At 45.7% G+C, this 15,492-nt stretch overlaps 1 protein-coding gene across 1 annotated transcript in view; it reads left to right on the forward strand.

Annotated features, from left to right (window-relative positions):
• The first annotated feature begins 908 nt into the window (after window positions 1–908).
• Window positions 909–15,492, forward strand: part of DCAF6 (DDB1 and CUL4 associated factor 6) — a 55,441-nt gene continuing 40,857 nt past the window's right edge. The window contains exons 1-5 of the mRNA XM_049776431.1: window positions 909–1,005; window positions 6,812–6,873; window positions 10,332–10,424; window positions 11,578–11,763; window positions 12,852–12,965. Coding sequence (XP_049632388.1) covers window positions 909–1,005; window positions 6,812–6,873; window positions 10,332–10,424; window positions 11,578–11,763; window positions 12,852–12,965 — 552 coding nt within the window. The remainder of the gene's footprint in view (window positions 1,006–6,811; window positions 6,874–10,331; window positions 10,425–11,577; window positions 11,764–12,851; window positions 12,966–15,492) is intronic.

A 15,492-nucleotide genomic window follows, 5' to 3' on the forward strand; every position in this document is an offset into this window, starting at 1 on the left:
AGACAGGAGGCGAGCTCAGGGGCGCCAAAAAAGGAGCGGCCGTCTCCGCTGATTGGCCAGTCGCGTGCCGGGGGGGCGTTCCCGCCCCTTGACCCTTCTGCCCGAGAGGCCATGTTGGAGAAGGGAAAGGGAAGTCCTCGTGGGTTCTCAGGCCTTCGCGCTCATTAGCTCAAACGGGCTGGTCTAACCCCGTGCCCTCACTAAAGATGGCGCCACGCGCTCTTCAGCGCCTTTTCTGAGCCTGACACGCGCGTGCATGATTTCAAACGTGCCCTCACTAAAGATAGCGCCACGCGGTCTTCAGCACCTTCTAGGGCCTGGCACGCACGAGCAAGCGAAGGACTCTCAGCTCTTTCCTTCTGAGCTCTTTCTTTTTTAGTCGGGATGATTCGGAGGACGGAGCCGCTGGAAGTCCGTCACTCTGCTGCCAGGGTGAGGGCAACCGAGGCGAAGCCGTCGCTAAGGCGCCAGCCTCGGGCAGGGTGGAGGCAAAAGCAGTGCTGGGCGAGGATAATCTCGCGAGACTTCGCGCGAGAAAAATGCGCGCGGAGGACGCCGGGAAAGAGGGCGGGGCCTCGCGTCTCCGCCTCCGCCCGCCTCCACCCCAGCCTCCACCTCCCTCCGGAGGGGGCCCGAGGGAGGGACCGTCGCGGGGCTCTGGCTGTCGCGGGGAGTCTGGGGCGGAGGAGAGTCATGAGGCGAGGGTTGCGTGGCCGGAGCGCCGCGGGCTGAGGCGGACCCAGGCGCCGCTGCCTCCTCCTCCTCCGCCGCCGCCGCCCTCCTCCTCCTCGGCCTCGCCGGCGCGCGGATGGTGCTGCCCGGGCGGCTCGGGGGTTGATCGGCGCGTCCCCTCCCCCACCAGGGCGGCCCCCACTGCTCCCGGGGCCCCCCAGGCCACGGCCATGGCCATGTCGCGGGGTGGCTCCAGCCCGCACCTGTTGTGGGACGTCAGGAAGAGGGCCCTGGGGCTGGAGGACCCGTCCCGCCTGCGGAGCCGCTACTTGGGTGAGCGGGGACCTCCCCACCCCAGACCCAGAGCCTAGAGGGGCGCCCCGAGGTGGGGGGAAGCTGTTGGAAGTGGAGAGGGGTCCAGGGCTCCTCCCCCAGGGGTGTCGGCCTTGCCCCCCTTTGACAGTGCTCGCTGCCCTTGCGGGGGTGATCACCATCAGGGGGCCCAGGAGGGCAGACTGGGTAAGGGTGGGGGTACACACAGTCGGTTTGACCCGGACAGTGTCGGGGGGGGTCTCCCGGGGAGATGGGACAAACGCACCCCGTCCCCCCCCCCCCCCCATGGAGCTGCCACCTCAGAATGGGGGGTGGGGGTGGCAGCCGAAATCTTCGAGCCCTAAGTTTTGCTGACATTCCCCAGTGTCCCTCCCTTCCTCCTCCGGGCATCTCTGGGGGTTCGCTGGGGTGCTAGATGGTTAAGGGGTGGTGTGTTTCTTGCCCCTGTGGGGAGACTGGCTCTGCTCGGAGCCCCCCCCCCGCCCCCCAGCAACGCCCCGGGAAACCTTACACCTCCCTGGAGAAGGGCCTGGGCATTGGCAGCTCCTGAGTTCAGCTTTCTAAAAACAGCCTCCCCGCCCCAGCTCTTCTAGGGTCTGTGAGAAAGTGATTTGGGGCGGCCTTGTAGGGTGGGGAGAACCCCCCTGGAGCGGAATTGCACTGTTCACTAAGGTTCTGGGTGGCTCCAGTTCCTAGAGGGTTTCCCTGGTTTCTCTCTTTCTGTTCCTCCTCAATTTTCCTTTTATTAATATTATGATTTAAAACATTTTTTAAGTCACCAAAGGCAACGTCGTTCCTTTTTTTTTTTTAATTTTTGCCAAGTTTTGTCACTTTTTTCTTGTTTTGGAGTCAGATAAGTCTCTTTTGATAGTATTTGGTTTTTTGACTGTCGAGAAAAGATTAATTGTTTTGCATCTACCAGTTTTACGTGCATGGAGAGGAGTTAGCACCCCTCCATTTCTATTTTCAACATCTTCAGCAACAACATCTTATCAAAAGTCAGAGTGAGGGTGTGGAGTACAGCGGGGACTGTGCTAGTCTTACCAGAGGCTCTCCTGGGTTCGTTTCCCTCCTCCCCTGCATCCCTGAGCTGCTCCACTAAGAATGATCCCTGAGTGCAAAGCCTGGAGTCAACCCTGAGCGTCGCCTGGTATGGTCCTAAAACAAAGTAAAAGTATGGTGAAAATCATTCCTATTTCACAGCAGTCTTTGGAATTGAAATTTGCTGTCTGTTTCTTGTGTATTCTATCCTCCCTCCCTCCCTTCCTCTCTCCCCTCATTCCTTCTCTCCTTCCTTCCCTCCTTCCCCTTCCTTTCCATTCCTTTCCTCTTTTTCCCTTCCATACTTTTATTACCGGCTGTGTGACCAGACTTCCACAGATAAGGCAGTTTCTAAACAGGGGAGATTGATTTCTCAGGATTTGGGAATGGTGGGAGGGTGACTGCTTCTGGCCTGGAGTTATCTCCCCTGGAATTCTGGAGGGTGGAAGGCACTGCTAACCCTTGATGTCTTTTATAAGTTTCTGATCCCAACCCTACTTGCCCTCTCTCAGGCTGCTATTATGCCTCCACCTTGGAATTGGGGGACACACAGGCCTAGATAGAGCAGCTTTTTGGCTCAAGGAAAGGGATATGGAAGGCCCAGAGATTTGAACATGGGACTGTGTTAAGATGTAAAGCGCTTATGCTGCTCTCCATGTGGACATTCAGACTGACTCTCTTGTTGGCCAAGTCTGTACTGTGGGAGGCACAGCAGTCCCTCCCATCTCATCACCTGGGTTTCAGAGTGAAAGTGGTAGGTTTCCATTCCCCTTGATGGTGGAGAGATGTGATTCGAGTTAAATTAAGAGCAGAACCAACTAGATTACTTTGCCAGCATCTGAAGAGAAGGGCACCAAAAGTGCATTATCTGAGAGGAGGGTAGTTCTCTGGGGCCACTTCTTCCTGGCTGACAGGGCCATGGGCAGTGTAGACAGTCACAGGCTGGCTTTGCTCAGCCGTGGTTTTCCGCCTGCAGGCTGCAGGCATATATAGAAATAAAACCACTCTTCTAGACCATTGTTTCCTTGCTCTCCCTCCCTCTCTCCTTTTTCTCTTTTTCTTTTTTTTTTTCTTTTTGTTTTTGGGTCACACCTGGCAGTGCTCAGGAGTTACTCCTGGCTCTGTGCTCAGAAGTCGCTCCTGGCAGGCTCGGGGGACCATATGGTATGCTGGGATTCGAACCACTGTCCTTCATGCAAGGCAAATGCGCCCTACTTCCATGCTATCTCTCCGGCCCCTTCTCCTTTTTTCCCTTAAGATTTTTTTTTGTGGTCATACCCGGCAGCCCTCAGTTGTTACTCCTGGCTCCATACTCAGAAATCACTCCTGGCAGACTCGAGGGGGTGGGTGGGGGGACCATATGGGATGCCGGGGTTCGAACCGATGACCTTCTGCATGAAAGGCAAACGCCTTACCTCCATGCTATATCTCCAGCCCTTAGATTTTGTTGTTTTTGTTTGTTTTGGGGCCACACCTGGCAGTGCTCAGGGGTTGCTCCTGCCTCTCTGCTCAGAAATCATTCCTGGTGGGCTTGGGAGATGCTGAGGATTGAACCTCTGTCCGACACCAGCAAAATAAGTGCCCTATCTACTGTACTATTCTCCGGCCCACTTTCTTAAAATTTTGGGCCACACCTGGCAATGTCAATCAATACAGGGGTCTCTGCCCTCAGGAATCACTCCTGGTGGGCTCTGGAAACCATGTTGGATGCCAGGAAGAAGCCATGCAAGGCAAGTGCCCTTCCTGTTGTGCTGTCACTCTGGTCACATCTGACTCATCGTTTCAAATGGCTCTGATCACTTATGGACCCAAGTTTGATCAAGTGATTTCTTGTGGTTTGTGGATGTTTCCAGCAAAATCCTCTGATGAGAAGAAATAAACCTTACTTTGTAGCTACTTATTCCTTTTTCCTCTGATATTGTTAACCCTGGAGAATCCCCACTGAGCGTGGGTCTGAGAGTGGCCCCACTGCACTAGATGGTGTGTTAGTGTTTATTATCTTGATTTTGTGTGTGTGTGTGTGTGTGTGTGTGTGTGGTTTTTGGGTCACACCCAGCAGTGCTCAGGGGAAACTCCTGGCTCCATGCTCAGAAATTGCTCCTGGCAGGCACGGGGGACCATATGGGAAGCTGGATTTGAACTGATGACCTTCTGCATGAAAGGTAAACGCCTTACCTCCATGCTATCTCTTCGGCCCCATATTATCTTGATTTTTATTTGATTTAGTTTGGTTTGGGTTTTGCACAACATACAGCCAAGTTCAGGACTTACTCTTCGTTCTGTGCTCAGGATCATGCTGGCGGGGCTTGGGACTGTATGGGATATTGGGGATTGAACCCTGGTCAACTGCATGTAAGACAAACAGCCCTACCTGTTGTATTGTTGTTCTGGCCCTAGGTGTGATGTTTCTGACACAGAAATTGGATCCGGTCCTATTCCTTATGCTTTTAGTAATTGCACTTTGTCAGGATTTCTTTCCTCATGATTTTTCCTCACATGATTCTGTTAACATGCTATAGTAATATATCAGTTCTTTTGGGTTTATTTTGTTTTTTGTTTTTGTTTTTGGGTCATACCCAGCTGCGCTCAGGGGTTACTCCCAGCTCTGCACTCAAAAATTGCTCCTGGCAGGCTCAGGGACCATACATTCGAACCACTGTCCATCCTGGATCAGCTGTGTGCATGACAAATGCCCTAACACTGTGCTATCTCTCCAGTTCTATCAGTTTTTTTGTTTTGTGTTTTTGGGCCACACCCGGTGACCCTCAGAGGTTACTCCTGGCTATGTGCTCAGAAATCACTCCTGGCTTGGGGGGGACCATATGTGATGCGGGGGATTGAACATGGTCCTCCTAGGAGGTTAGCACATAGCAAGGCAAATGCCCTACTGCTTACGCCACCACTTCAGCCCCCCTATCAATTCATTTTTGATTGTTGATCCAGCGTTAGTTTCTGTACAAAATCTTCCTCAGTTATGCTAAATTATTCTTTCTCTCTTGCTCTTAAATGTTGGTGGGAATTTTGTTACCTAGGATCAGCCGAGAGTTTTGGTGATATTTTTACCTAGTACTTGGGTAATGAATGGTAGGCTCAAATGAGTTAGAATTTTTTCTTGACTTTTCTGCAGAATTGAAATGGCCTTTGTCTTAAATATTTGATAGAATTTGTATCTGTTTTGTTCTTTTTTTTTTTTTTTTTTGATTTTGGGCCTGCCTGGTGATATACTCAGGGCTCACTTTTTTTTTTTTTTTTTTTTTTTTTGGTTTTTGGGCCACACCCGGCGGTGCTCAGGGGTTACTCCTGGCTGTCTGCTCAGAAATAGCTCCTGGCAGGCACAGGGGACCATATGGGACACCGGGATTCGAACCAACCACCTTTGGTTCTGGATCAGCTGCTTGCAAGGCAAACGCTGCTGTGCTATCTCTCCGGGCCCTCAGGGCTCACTTCTAACAGGCATATGGGACCATATGAAGTTCTGGGGATGAACCTAGGTTGGCTGTGTGCAAATCAAGTGTCCTCTCTGCTATACTATCTCTCCAGTCCATAGTCCCTTGTAATTTGAACAGGTTAATTTTATCAATGTTAAGAGAGCAACAAAATTGTTATCTAAAGGAAAAAATATTTTAAATGTCTGCTACAGCTTTAGCTTTTTTTTCAACATTAAAAATCACATTTGGAAAGTCAGTTATATATAATTCTAGTTAGTCTTTGAAATTCTGAATTTCTGTAGGCTGTTTTATTCTAATAAGTTTAAGAACCACAGAACATTCCCCCATGCAGGAAAAAAAAAGGGATTGGGGTTGGTTTTCTTAGCCCATATGTTCATGTTTTATCTAATCATCTTGTCAGTTATACACAAGGAGAAATAAAAAAATTTAGCCTGAGGAAGAACTTGGGCTTTAAGTTGAATGGCAAGACACCATAATAGAAACATATGTCTTTGGAAGCAGACACAGAGCACAGATTTCATTTTCTTTGCGATCTTGAGCCCAATTACTTAGCTAATTATTGGTCTTTGTCTTGTATTCAACTTCCTTTCATTGCAGCTTCTGAATAAACATGAATTCTTTGGGTCCATCTTTGGGATAGATGATTCATCCCTTAAAGGGAAACATGTTTCTCCTTCAGAGAAGGAGCTAGTCCTGTTATTGTTGAGCTGCTCAACAAGGTTCTAAAGAACCATCTCCCACTCCTGTGGATGAGCTTTTCCTATGGCTTTTCCTTTTGCTGTCCCATTTCATCATCATGAAATGAATTTCAACATAGTTGAATTTTTCTGGGGCCAAGAGTATGGCTCAGAGGTTAGAACATGGAGGATGTGTATGAGTGGGGATTGGAATCTTGGTTAGACTATGCCCCAGCATACCATTCCTCGAACCATAGTACCAAGACAGAAGGGGCTAGAAGGCAGGTCTGGTACTGAGACATGCTCCCAGACCCACCTCTCTCTCAGCCTTGTTTACCCTGTGGACTTTTGCCACAGTCTGCACCTTCCGCTTATTGGCGCCCCATGGGCAAGGTTCCTTTGCTGCTTTGTTTCTCTGGCCTGCTCCTAGGGCCAACAAAGCCCTCGGGAACCCAGTGAGCGTGCTGGGTGCTTGAGCTAATGGGGAAATGATAGGAGCTTTGGATGTCCAGTCCGCACACTAGCCCCACACACTGGTCCTATCAGGTCCTGTCCAGTTGCCCATTCCTTACATGCTCCAGGGGCCAGGTGGGATCTTGGAAGCAGCCTTCTGTGACTCTAGTTCTGTCTTTTCAACAGGAAGAAGAGAATTTATCCAAAGATTAAAACTTGAAGCAACCCTGAATGTGCATGATGGCTGTGTAAGTTCTGTCACTTCTCATTTGGGGGGTGGGGGAGACTCTTAAGTACCAGATGCTGCAGAGAATGTGCAGTCCCCCCTTCCCTGGGAAAGTCACTGGGCTTAGAGAACAGCAGAACTAAAGGCTTCTGCTGCTTGCCTCACACCCTACTACTTCAATGACAGTGTATGTCTGATCCAGGTCATGCACAACATCCGGACAATCTCCTAGGAAGTTTCTCTTTTCCTCTTGCTTTCTGCTAACAGACACTGTGTCCCCTTTTACTTCCTGTCTCGTTGTCTGGCCACACCTCATTCACATGTTTCACTGACTTTGCTCTTACCCCTCTCTCTTTCCACTCCTCCTCTCTGTGCTGCTAGGCCCGCCTGACAGTCCTTTTACTACCCCTGCACCTCGTCTCCCAGTACCCCAAAGGTTTACAGCCCCTCATGCTTAGTGTTCCCAGACCTGTCTAAGAGGCGCACAGAAATGCCAAACATGTTTTTTCTATGTGCATCATTTTGTTGTTGTTTGTTTTGAGGCCATACTTGGTGGTGCTCAGGGTTTACTTCTGCTCTGCACTAAGGAATCACTCCTGGCAGTGCTCAGGACCCTGTGGGATGCTGGGGATAGAACCTGGGTTGGCTGCATACTAGGCAATCATGTTACCCTGTATCCCATCTCTCCAACACCAAGGCATTGCTTAGTTTGAGCCTTTATCTAGATTTGATTCACCTGCTCTTTCATTTTCTTTTGTTTTCTATTTTAAGCAAATCCCAGATTTGGTATCATTTCTCCCACTCAGGTACTTTTTGTGTGTGTGTGTGTGTGTGTGTGTGTGTGTGTGTGTGTGTGTGTGTGTGTGTGTGTGGTTTTTGGGTCACACCCGGCAATGCTCAGGGGTTACTCCTGGCTCCATGCTCAGAAATTGCTCCTGGCAGGCACGGGGGACATATGGGATGCCGGGATTCGAACCGATGACCTTTTGCATGAAAGGCAAACGCCTTACCTCCATGCTGTCTCTCTGGCCCCTCAAGTACTGTTTTTTAGTAGTTTCAGTCGTCAAATTTGACCACATAATCTTGTTTTGGTTTTGGGGCCTTACCCAGCAATGCTCGGGGCTTCTGGCTCTGTACTCAGTAATTACTCCTAGCAGTACATGGGGGATTCCATATGGAATGCTGGAGATATAACCCAAGTCAACCGCATGTAAAGCAAACCCCCAACCCACTGTACTGTACTATAACTTCAGTCCCCACAAAATTATTTGATACTAAAGTCTGGCTCATATTACTCCAGGGTGGCTGAAAGTAGAAGTATTTTTGAAAATCTAGGTTTAGTTTCTGTGCCATCAGGTGCCCGATAAATGTGTTATCTGGAAGCTCATGAAGTTCTGCACCATGGCTCCTGATTCTGACAGAAATGGACATCTCACTTATCACACCCTCCCATGCCAGCTCTGCCCACTGCTGGCAGTCATTGAGCTGTCCTCTGCTTCTACAGATAGGCCTGTTTGGGACTCTACCAATAAATGAATCCCAGACTGGCCTCATCGCCTTAGTGTAATGTTTTTTAAGGTCTGTTTATATTTGCAGCACAGAGCAGTTTAAGCTGATGGTTGTGTGAAACTTAGGGTAGTATTGAGTAGTTGGGCAGCCATTCTGGTGTATCCATTCCTCAGTTGATTCCTCAGGGTCGGGGGTCTAGCCCTTGGGGCTGTTTTGAGTAAGGAGTTCTCTATCATTTTGTACACAAGTTGATTGGACACATTTCCCCTCATCCTAGGTTTGCCCTTTATTGCTGGGGATCTTAGATTGTATTGATTTTTCTTTTTTTTTTTTTTTTTTAGTTTTTGGGTCACACCCAGCGGTGCTCAGGGGTTACTCCTGGCTGTCTGCTCAGAAATAGCTCCTGGCAGGCACAGGGGACCATATGGGACACCGGGATTCGAACCAACCACCTTTGGTCCTGGATCGGCTGCTTGCAAGGCAAACGCCGCTGTGCTATCTCTCCGGGCCCTTGATTTTTCAAGTACTATCAGTTGGAAGATTTCTTGACATCCTTTACCAACCCTTTTTTTTGGGGGGGGGGGGGGGTCACACCCAGCAGTGCTCAGGGGCCACTCCTGGCTCTATGCTCAGAAATCACTCCTGGCAGGCTCGGGGGACCATATGGGATGCCAGGATTTGAACTACCGACCTTCTGCATGAAAGGCAAACGCCTTACCTCCATGCTATCTCTCTGGCCCTCTTTACCTACTCTTGACATTGTGTTTCTGTTCTCTTCTCATCATGAATAATATGTGCAAAACATAAAAACTGTAACAGTGAATTATTACTTCACATCCATTAGGACAGGGGTCTCAAACTCAATTTACCTGGGGGCCACAGGAGGCAAAGTTGGGGTGATCCTTGAGTGCAAAGTCAATAGTAAGCCTTGAACATTGGGGGGTGTGACCCAAACAACTAAAACAAAACAAAATAAAAAAAGATTTCTATAGGGCAGGGCCACAAAATGTTGTATGGAGGGCTGCAAACGGCCCGCGGACCGCGAGTTTGAGACTCCTGATCTAGGATATAATTTTGTCTCTTACATCTAAGTTATTTTTAAAATAATGTAAAAAATTTTGGGGTCAGAGCAGTGGCGCAAGCGGTAAGGTGTCTGCCTTACCCGTGCTAGCCTAGGACAGACTGCGGTTCGATCCCCCAGTGTCCCATATGGCTCCCCAAGCCAGGAACAATTTCTGAGCACATATCCTGGGTGTCACCGGGTGTGTGCCCCCCTAGAAAAAATTAAAAATTTTATATATCTGCTGGAAGGTCCTTCTCTGGTTCATTCTTTTGTGAATATACTCAGATAGCTCAGCATCATCTATTGAAAAGGCTCTTCTTTGCCTTTAAATGATTTTGGATGCCTTTTTACATTTATTTCTGAATTCTCAGTTCTGTTCCAGTAATATATTTATCTGCAATCTGTCTATTTATGATGATACCTCACAGTCTTGGTTACTGTTTTTTTTGTTTGTTTGTTTGTTTGTTTTTGTTTTGGGGTCACACCCGGCAGCGCTCAGAGGTTACTCCTAGCTCTGCGCTCAGAAATACAGGCTCAGGGGACCATATGGGATGCTGGGATTCAAACCACTGTTGGTCCTGGGTCAGCCACTTGCAAGGCTGCCCTACCGCTGTGCTATCTCTCAGCCCCTTGGTTACTGTTTTTTGGGGGGATATTTTTTGTTTCTTTTTGGAGAAAACAAGTTACAATAAATTAACCAATAAAACTTGAAGATTTACACAATTCATCCTTAGATTTTATAGCACTGTTCTTGCCAAAGGGACTATTTTCAATACGGACATTGGTATATTCTGTTTACACAAGCATTACCATGTTAGCGTTAAAAACTTAATTGTCAATTAAGTGAAAGATGGCAGGCTTGTTCCTACATCCAGTTTGCTGAAAAGTCTTTCTTGCTTTCTTTTTAGGTTAATACAATCTGTTGGAATGAGACTGGACAATATATCTTATCTGGATCAGATGATACCAAGTTAGTCATTAGTAATCCTTATAGCAGAAAGGTAAAGTGTTTTAAAAGTTTGTTCTTTATGGGCTGGAATGATAGTTTGCCTTGCATGTTGCTGACCTTGGACAGACCCAGGTTCAATCCCCTGAGCCTACCAGGAGCAATTTTTTTTATTAATTTTTTATTTTTAATTATGAGAAAAAATGATGCAAAGAGGACAGGTAAAGTTACAGTAAAAGGACAATCGCCCAAAAACAGAGTTCTCAGAAGAAATCCCCTTGCTGACGCCTAAATATTGAACTTACAGTCAAAGAACATTAAGAAAAGTAAGGCAGAACCCATGTACAATTACTTTGTCCAAAAGTCCCCAGATTGTAGTACATTATAACATTTCTTAGCAGTACACAAAGCAACCTAAGGCCATGAGATTTATGTGACTCCTTAAACATTGAAGGCATAGTATTTTTTTTATATTTTCATACGCATACATATTAGTTTAAGTTAACATCAAAAGTTTAAGAGGTTTTTCTTTTTAAGGGTTAGTCAAAAGGGCACAGTAAAAACGGTGTTAGAGTGACAAATATTGTTTGCATAGGCCCACCAAAATATGGGGGACATGGAAAGGAAAAGCCTTGGTCTAAATACAAGGAGACCCCTACCCCTGAAGTTTCCTGGCAGAAGACCAACTCTAGGCTGCCAGGAGCAATTTCTGATCGCAAAGCCAGTAGTAACCAAAAACAGAAAACAAACAAACAAACAAACAAAAAACTTTGTTCTTTAATGGAAGAATGCTGTCAGTAAATGTAGAAAGACTGAGAAAATTTAAGCTCCCTATTTTAGGGGATCAGGGAGATAGTACAAGTGGCAGAGCTCATACTGAGTGCTCACAAGACTCTGGATCTGATCTTCAGTACCACATATGTTAACACGTCTCCCCAAATCCCCAGGAGGGTAGCCTCTGGGCCCCAGAGCATTGCTGAGTATGGCCACCATTAAAAAAAAAAAGTTTAAATCACAGACCAGCAAAGTAGGAAAGCGGGCTGGGGGTGGGCATAGACTATAATAACCTGATTTCCATTTTTTCTTAATGTCATTTGGGATCAAATGATAATGTTTCCTATGATGAGACTGTTAGTAAGAATATTGAATATAAATGTTTCTTTCTAGGAAATACTTTGTTACCAAGAACTTCTTTCTCTGTATGTTAGGTCTTGACAACAATTCACTCAGGGCACCGAGCAAATATCTTTAGTGCAAAGTTCTTGCCATGTACAAATGATAAACAGATTGTATCCTGTTCTGGAGATGGAGTGATATTTTATACCAATGTGGAACAGGATGCAGAAACCAACAGACAATGCCAATTCACATGCCATTATGGAACAACCTATGAGGTACCATGTGTTCAGGATTATGTACATGATATATGAGTTGTCTATACATATGTCTATATGAATCTGTCCACATGTGTGTACAAATTCATGCAATTGAAATTGCAAATCAAAGATTATTGGCAGGACATCTTATTTCAGTTAAAATATGTGAGAAGGGGCTGGAGAGATAGCATGGAGGTAGAACATTTTTCTTGCATGCAGAGGGATGGTGGTTCAAATCCTTGCATCCCATGTGGTCCCCCGAGCCTGTCAAGAGCGATTTCTGAGCATAGAGCCAGGAGTAACCCCTGAGCGCTGCTGGGTATGATCCAAAAACAAAAAAAGAATTATATTTAGGGTCTGGAGTGATAGCACAATGGGCGTTTGCTTTGTACGTGGCTGACTCAGGGCAGACTCAGGTTCAATCCCTGAGGTTCCATGTGGTCCTCTGAGACTGCCAGGAGTGATTTCTGAGTGCATAGCTAGGAATAACCCCTGAACTCTAATGGGTGTGGCCCAAAAACCAGGGAAAAAAAGAATTATATTGGAATTCGGGGCTGGAGTGGTAGCACAGTGGTAGGGCATTTGCTTTGCATGTAGCTGTCTGAGGACGGACACAGGTTCAATCCCCGGCATCCCATTTGGTCCCCTAGGCCTGCCAGAAGTGATTTCTGAGTTCGAGCCAGGAGTAATCCCTGAGCACCACTGGGTGTGACTGTATGGGATGCCCAGAATCAAACTCAGGTCATCTGCATGTAAGGCAAATGTTCTACCCGTTGTACTGTAGCTCCAGCTGTAGGTCGGTAGTTTTATTTGCTTTTTTATATCTTTGATGAGTTTTTTGTTTTGGGGGTGGACCACATCCAGTGTGCTCAGGGTTTATTCCTGGCTCTTTGCTCAGGTGAGGACTGGGGGACCATCTGGGATGCTGGGGATCGAATTTAGTTCAACTACTTGCAAGACCAGAGCATTCCCTGCTATTGGCTCTGGTCCAACAGTGAAGTGTTTATATGCTTTAGAGTTTCCACCTTTTTGTTCTGTATTATCTCTCTGGCCTCCAAAGTCATTTGTTAAATGAGTCATTTTGCTTTTCCTTTGTTTTGATTTAGATCATGACCGTACCCAATGACCCGTATACTTTCCTCTCTTGTGGTGAAGATGGAACTGTTAGGTGGTTTGATATGCGCATCAAAACTAGTTGTACGAAAGAAGATTGCAAGGATGTAAGAGTTGAATTTTGTACAAATAATGCAAAAAATATTTTAATTTATTAGTATTCTAAATAAATTTTGCAGAAGTTATCTGCTTTAAGAGGTTATGAGTAGGGACCAGAGTGATAGCATGGAGGTAGGGAGTTTGCCTTACATGCAGAAGGACAGTGGTTCGAATCCTGGCATCCCATATGGTCCCCCAAACCTGCCAGGAGTGATTTCTGAGTGTAGAGGCAGGAGTAACCTCTGAGCGCTGCCAGGTATGACCCAAAAAGCAAAAAACAAAAAAACAAAAAACCAAAAATAAAATAAAGAGGTTATGGGCCCAGAGAGATAGCACAGCGGCGTTTGCCTTGAAAACAGCGGATCTAGGACCAAAGGTGGTTGGTTCGAATCCCGGTGTCCCATATGGTCCCCCGTGCCTGCCAGGAGCTATTTCTGAACAGACAGCCAGGAGTAACCCCTGTGCACTGCTGGGTGTGGCCCAAAAACCAAAAATAAATAAATAAATAAATAAAGAGGTTATGAGTGAAATTTAAAGTGTTCATCTTGCTACAGTCTTTCATAATCATATTTTGAGCCAGTTAAAAAACTGGAACTCATAATGAAATCAGAAAACATATATTTTATACATTCAAGTATTGTTTATCTAAATTGTGTAATTGTTCGGTATATACTTTAGCATTGAAAAAACTAGGAGAGGGGTTGGAACGATTGTACAGAAGGGAAGGCACTTGCCTTATACATTGTCGATCCAGGCTTGATCTCTGGGGTCCCATTTGGTCCCTGAGCCTCACCAGGAGTTATCCCAGAATGTAGAGCCAAGAGTAAGCCCTGAGCACTGCTGGGTGTGAGCCCGCTTAAATTTTCCCCTCAAAAAAAAAAAAATGTGAACAAAACAAAACAAAAAAGAAAACAAAGGGGCCAGAGAGGTGGCGCTAGAGGTAAGGCATCTGCCTTGCAAGCGCTAGCCTAGGACAGACTGCGGTTCGAACCCCAGTGTCCCATATGGTCCCTCCAAGCCAGGAGTGATTTCTGAGCGCATAGCCAGGAGTAACCCCTGAGCGTCAACGGGTGTGACCCAAAAAAAACAAAAAATAAAGCAAAAAAAATGTGAAAAGAAAGAAAAGCATGAAGAATTCTTCAGTGTATTACAGGGCTCTCATATATCAAAATGATTAGAAGATGTTATAAAATACTGGTAGCTAGAGTCATTCTTACTTTATTGAAAGGCTTTGATAAAGAGATAAAATATGATCAGTGTACTGTGAGGTTTGTCATAAAATGGAATTGAAAACCAGGGCTGTACCAAGAAGAGTGAGGAACTAGAATCATAGACCAAAATAATAATAATAATAATAATAATAATAATAATAATATACAAATAATGTGTTTTGGGAGTACTTAGCTTTTCTGTTCATTCTCTGGTGAGGTAAAACCCATGTTTTCCAGGGTTTATGTGTGGGAACTGGATTTTGAACTGGTGAGGAGAAATAACTAGTAAGAAAGAATTTTAAGTCAGCTCACAGCAGTCTTTTTATATTTTAACAGTGCCAATTATATTGAAATGCTGTAAGTACTAAACCTGTGGAATAATCACTGATATTCACCAGACACATAGAATATCTGTCTTTATTATTCAATGACCCAGTAATCACAGGCATTGCTAGAAAGATGAGCAACTTTCATGTTATGCAGATAATGCGTTTTAAAAATTTCTAAGAGGTTTATTTTTGAGTTTGAAAATAGGAAGCATTATTTTTTTTAGTTAATATCTTTATTTAAGCACCATGATTACAAACATGTTTGTAGTTGGGTCTCAGTTATAAAAAAGAAAGAATACCTCCCTTCACCAGTGTAATTCCCACCACCAATGCCTCCTATCTCCCTTCTCCCCCACCCCCTGCCCGTATTTTGAGTAAAAAAGAAGCATTTCTGAATAATAATTGAAGTTGTATAATAATGGAACGTAGTTAGTTCTGAAATTGTGTTTAAACCAACATAACGTGTTTCCTAATTTGCAGTTTTTTGGTAGCCAATACTGAGAGCATATTACTCAGTGCTTTCATCTTACATCTGAGAGTAATTTTAATTTCTTCCTCTCCTGAATGTTTTTTGCAATATTCACATACATCGTTATTACCTTTTCATTTTCTGTCTTTTTTTCTTTTTTTTCCTCCTGCACTCCTCATTCTCTGTCTTATTTAGTATTTTTATGCACTTTACAACTTTGAGTGATTCGTAATGAAAGTGTATTATACTGTGTTAGAAGTTAATTTTTGGGGGGCCGGGCGGTGGCGCTGGAGGTAAGGTGCCTGCCTTGCCTGCGCTAACCTAGGATGGACCTCGGTTCGATCCCCCGGCGTCCCATATGGTCCCCCAAGAAGCCAGGAGCAACTTCTGAGCGCATAGCCAGGAGTAACCCCTGAGCGTCACAGGGTGTGGCCCAAAAACCAAAAAAAAAAAAAAAAAAAAAGAGAAGTTAATTTTTGAGTTCTGTAGAGAAGTATGCTAAAAATCAAACCTTTTCTTTAAATGC

This window comes from Suncus etruscus, chromosome 7, assembly GCF_024139225.1.
Source record: "Suncus etruscus isolate mSunEtr1 chromosome 7, mSunEtr1.pri.cur, whole genome shotgun sequence".
Lineage (NCBI taxonomy): Eukaryota > Metazoa > Chordata > Mammalia > Eulipotyphla > Soricidae > Suncus > Suncus etruscus.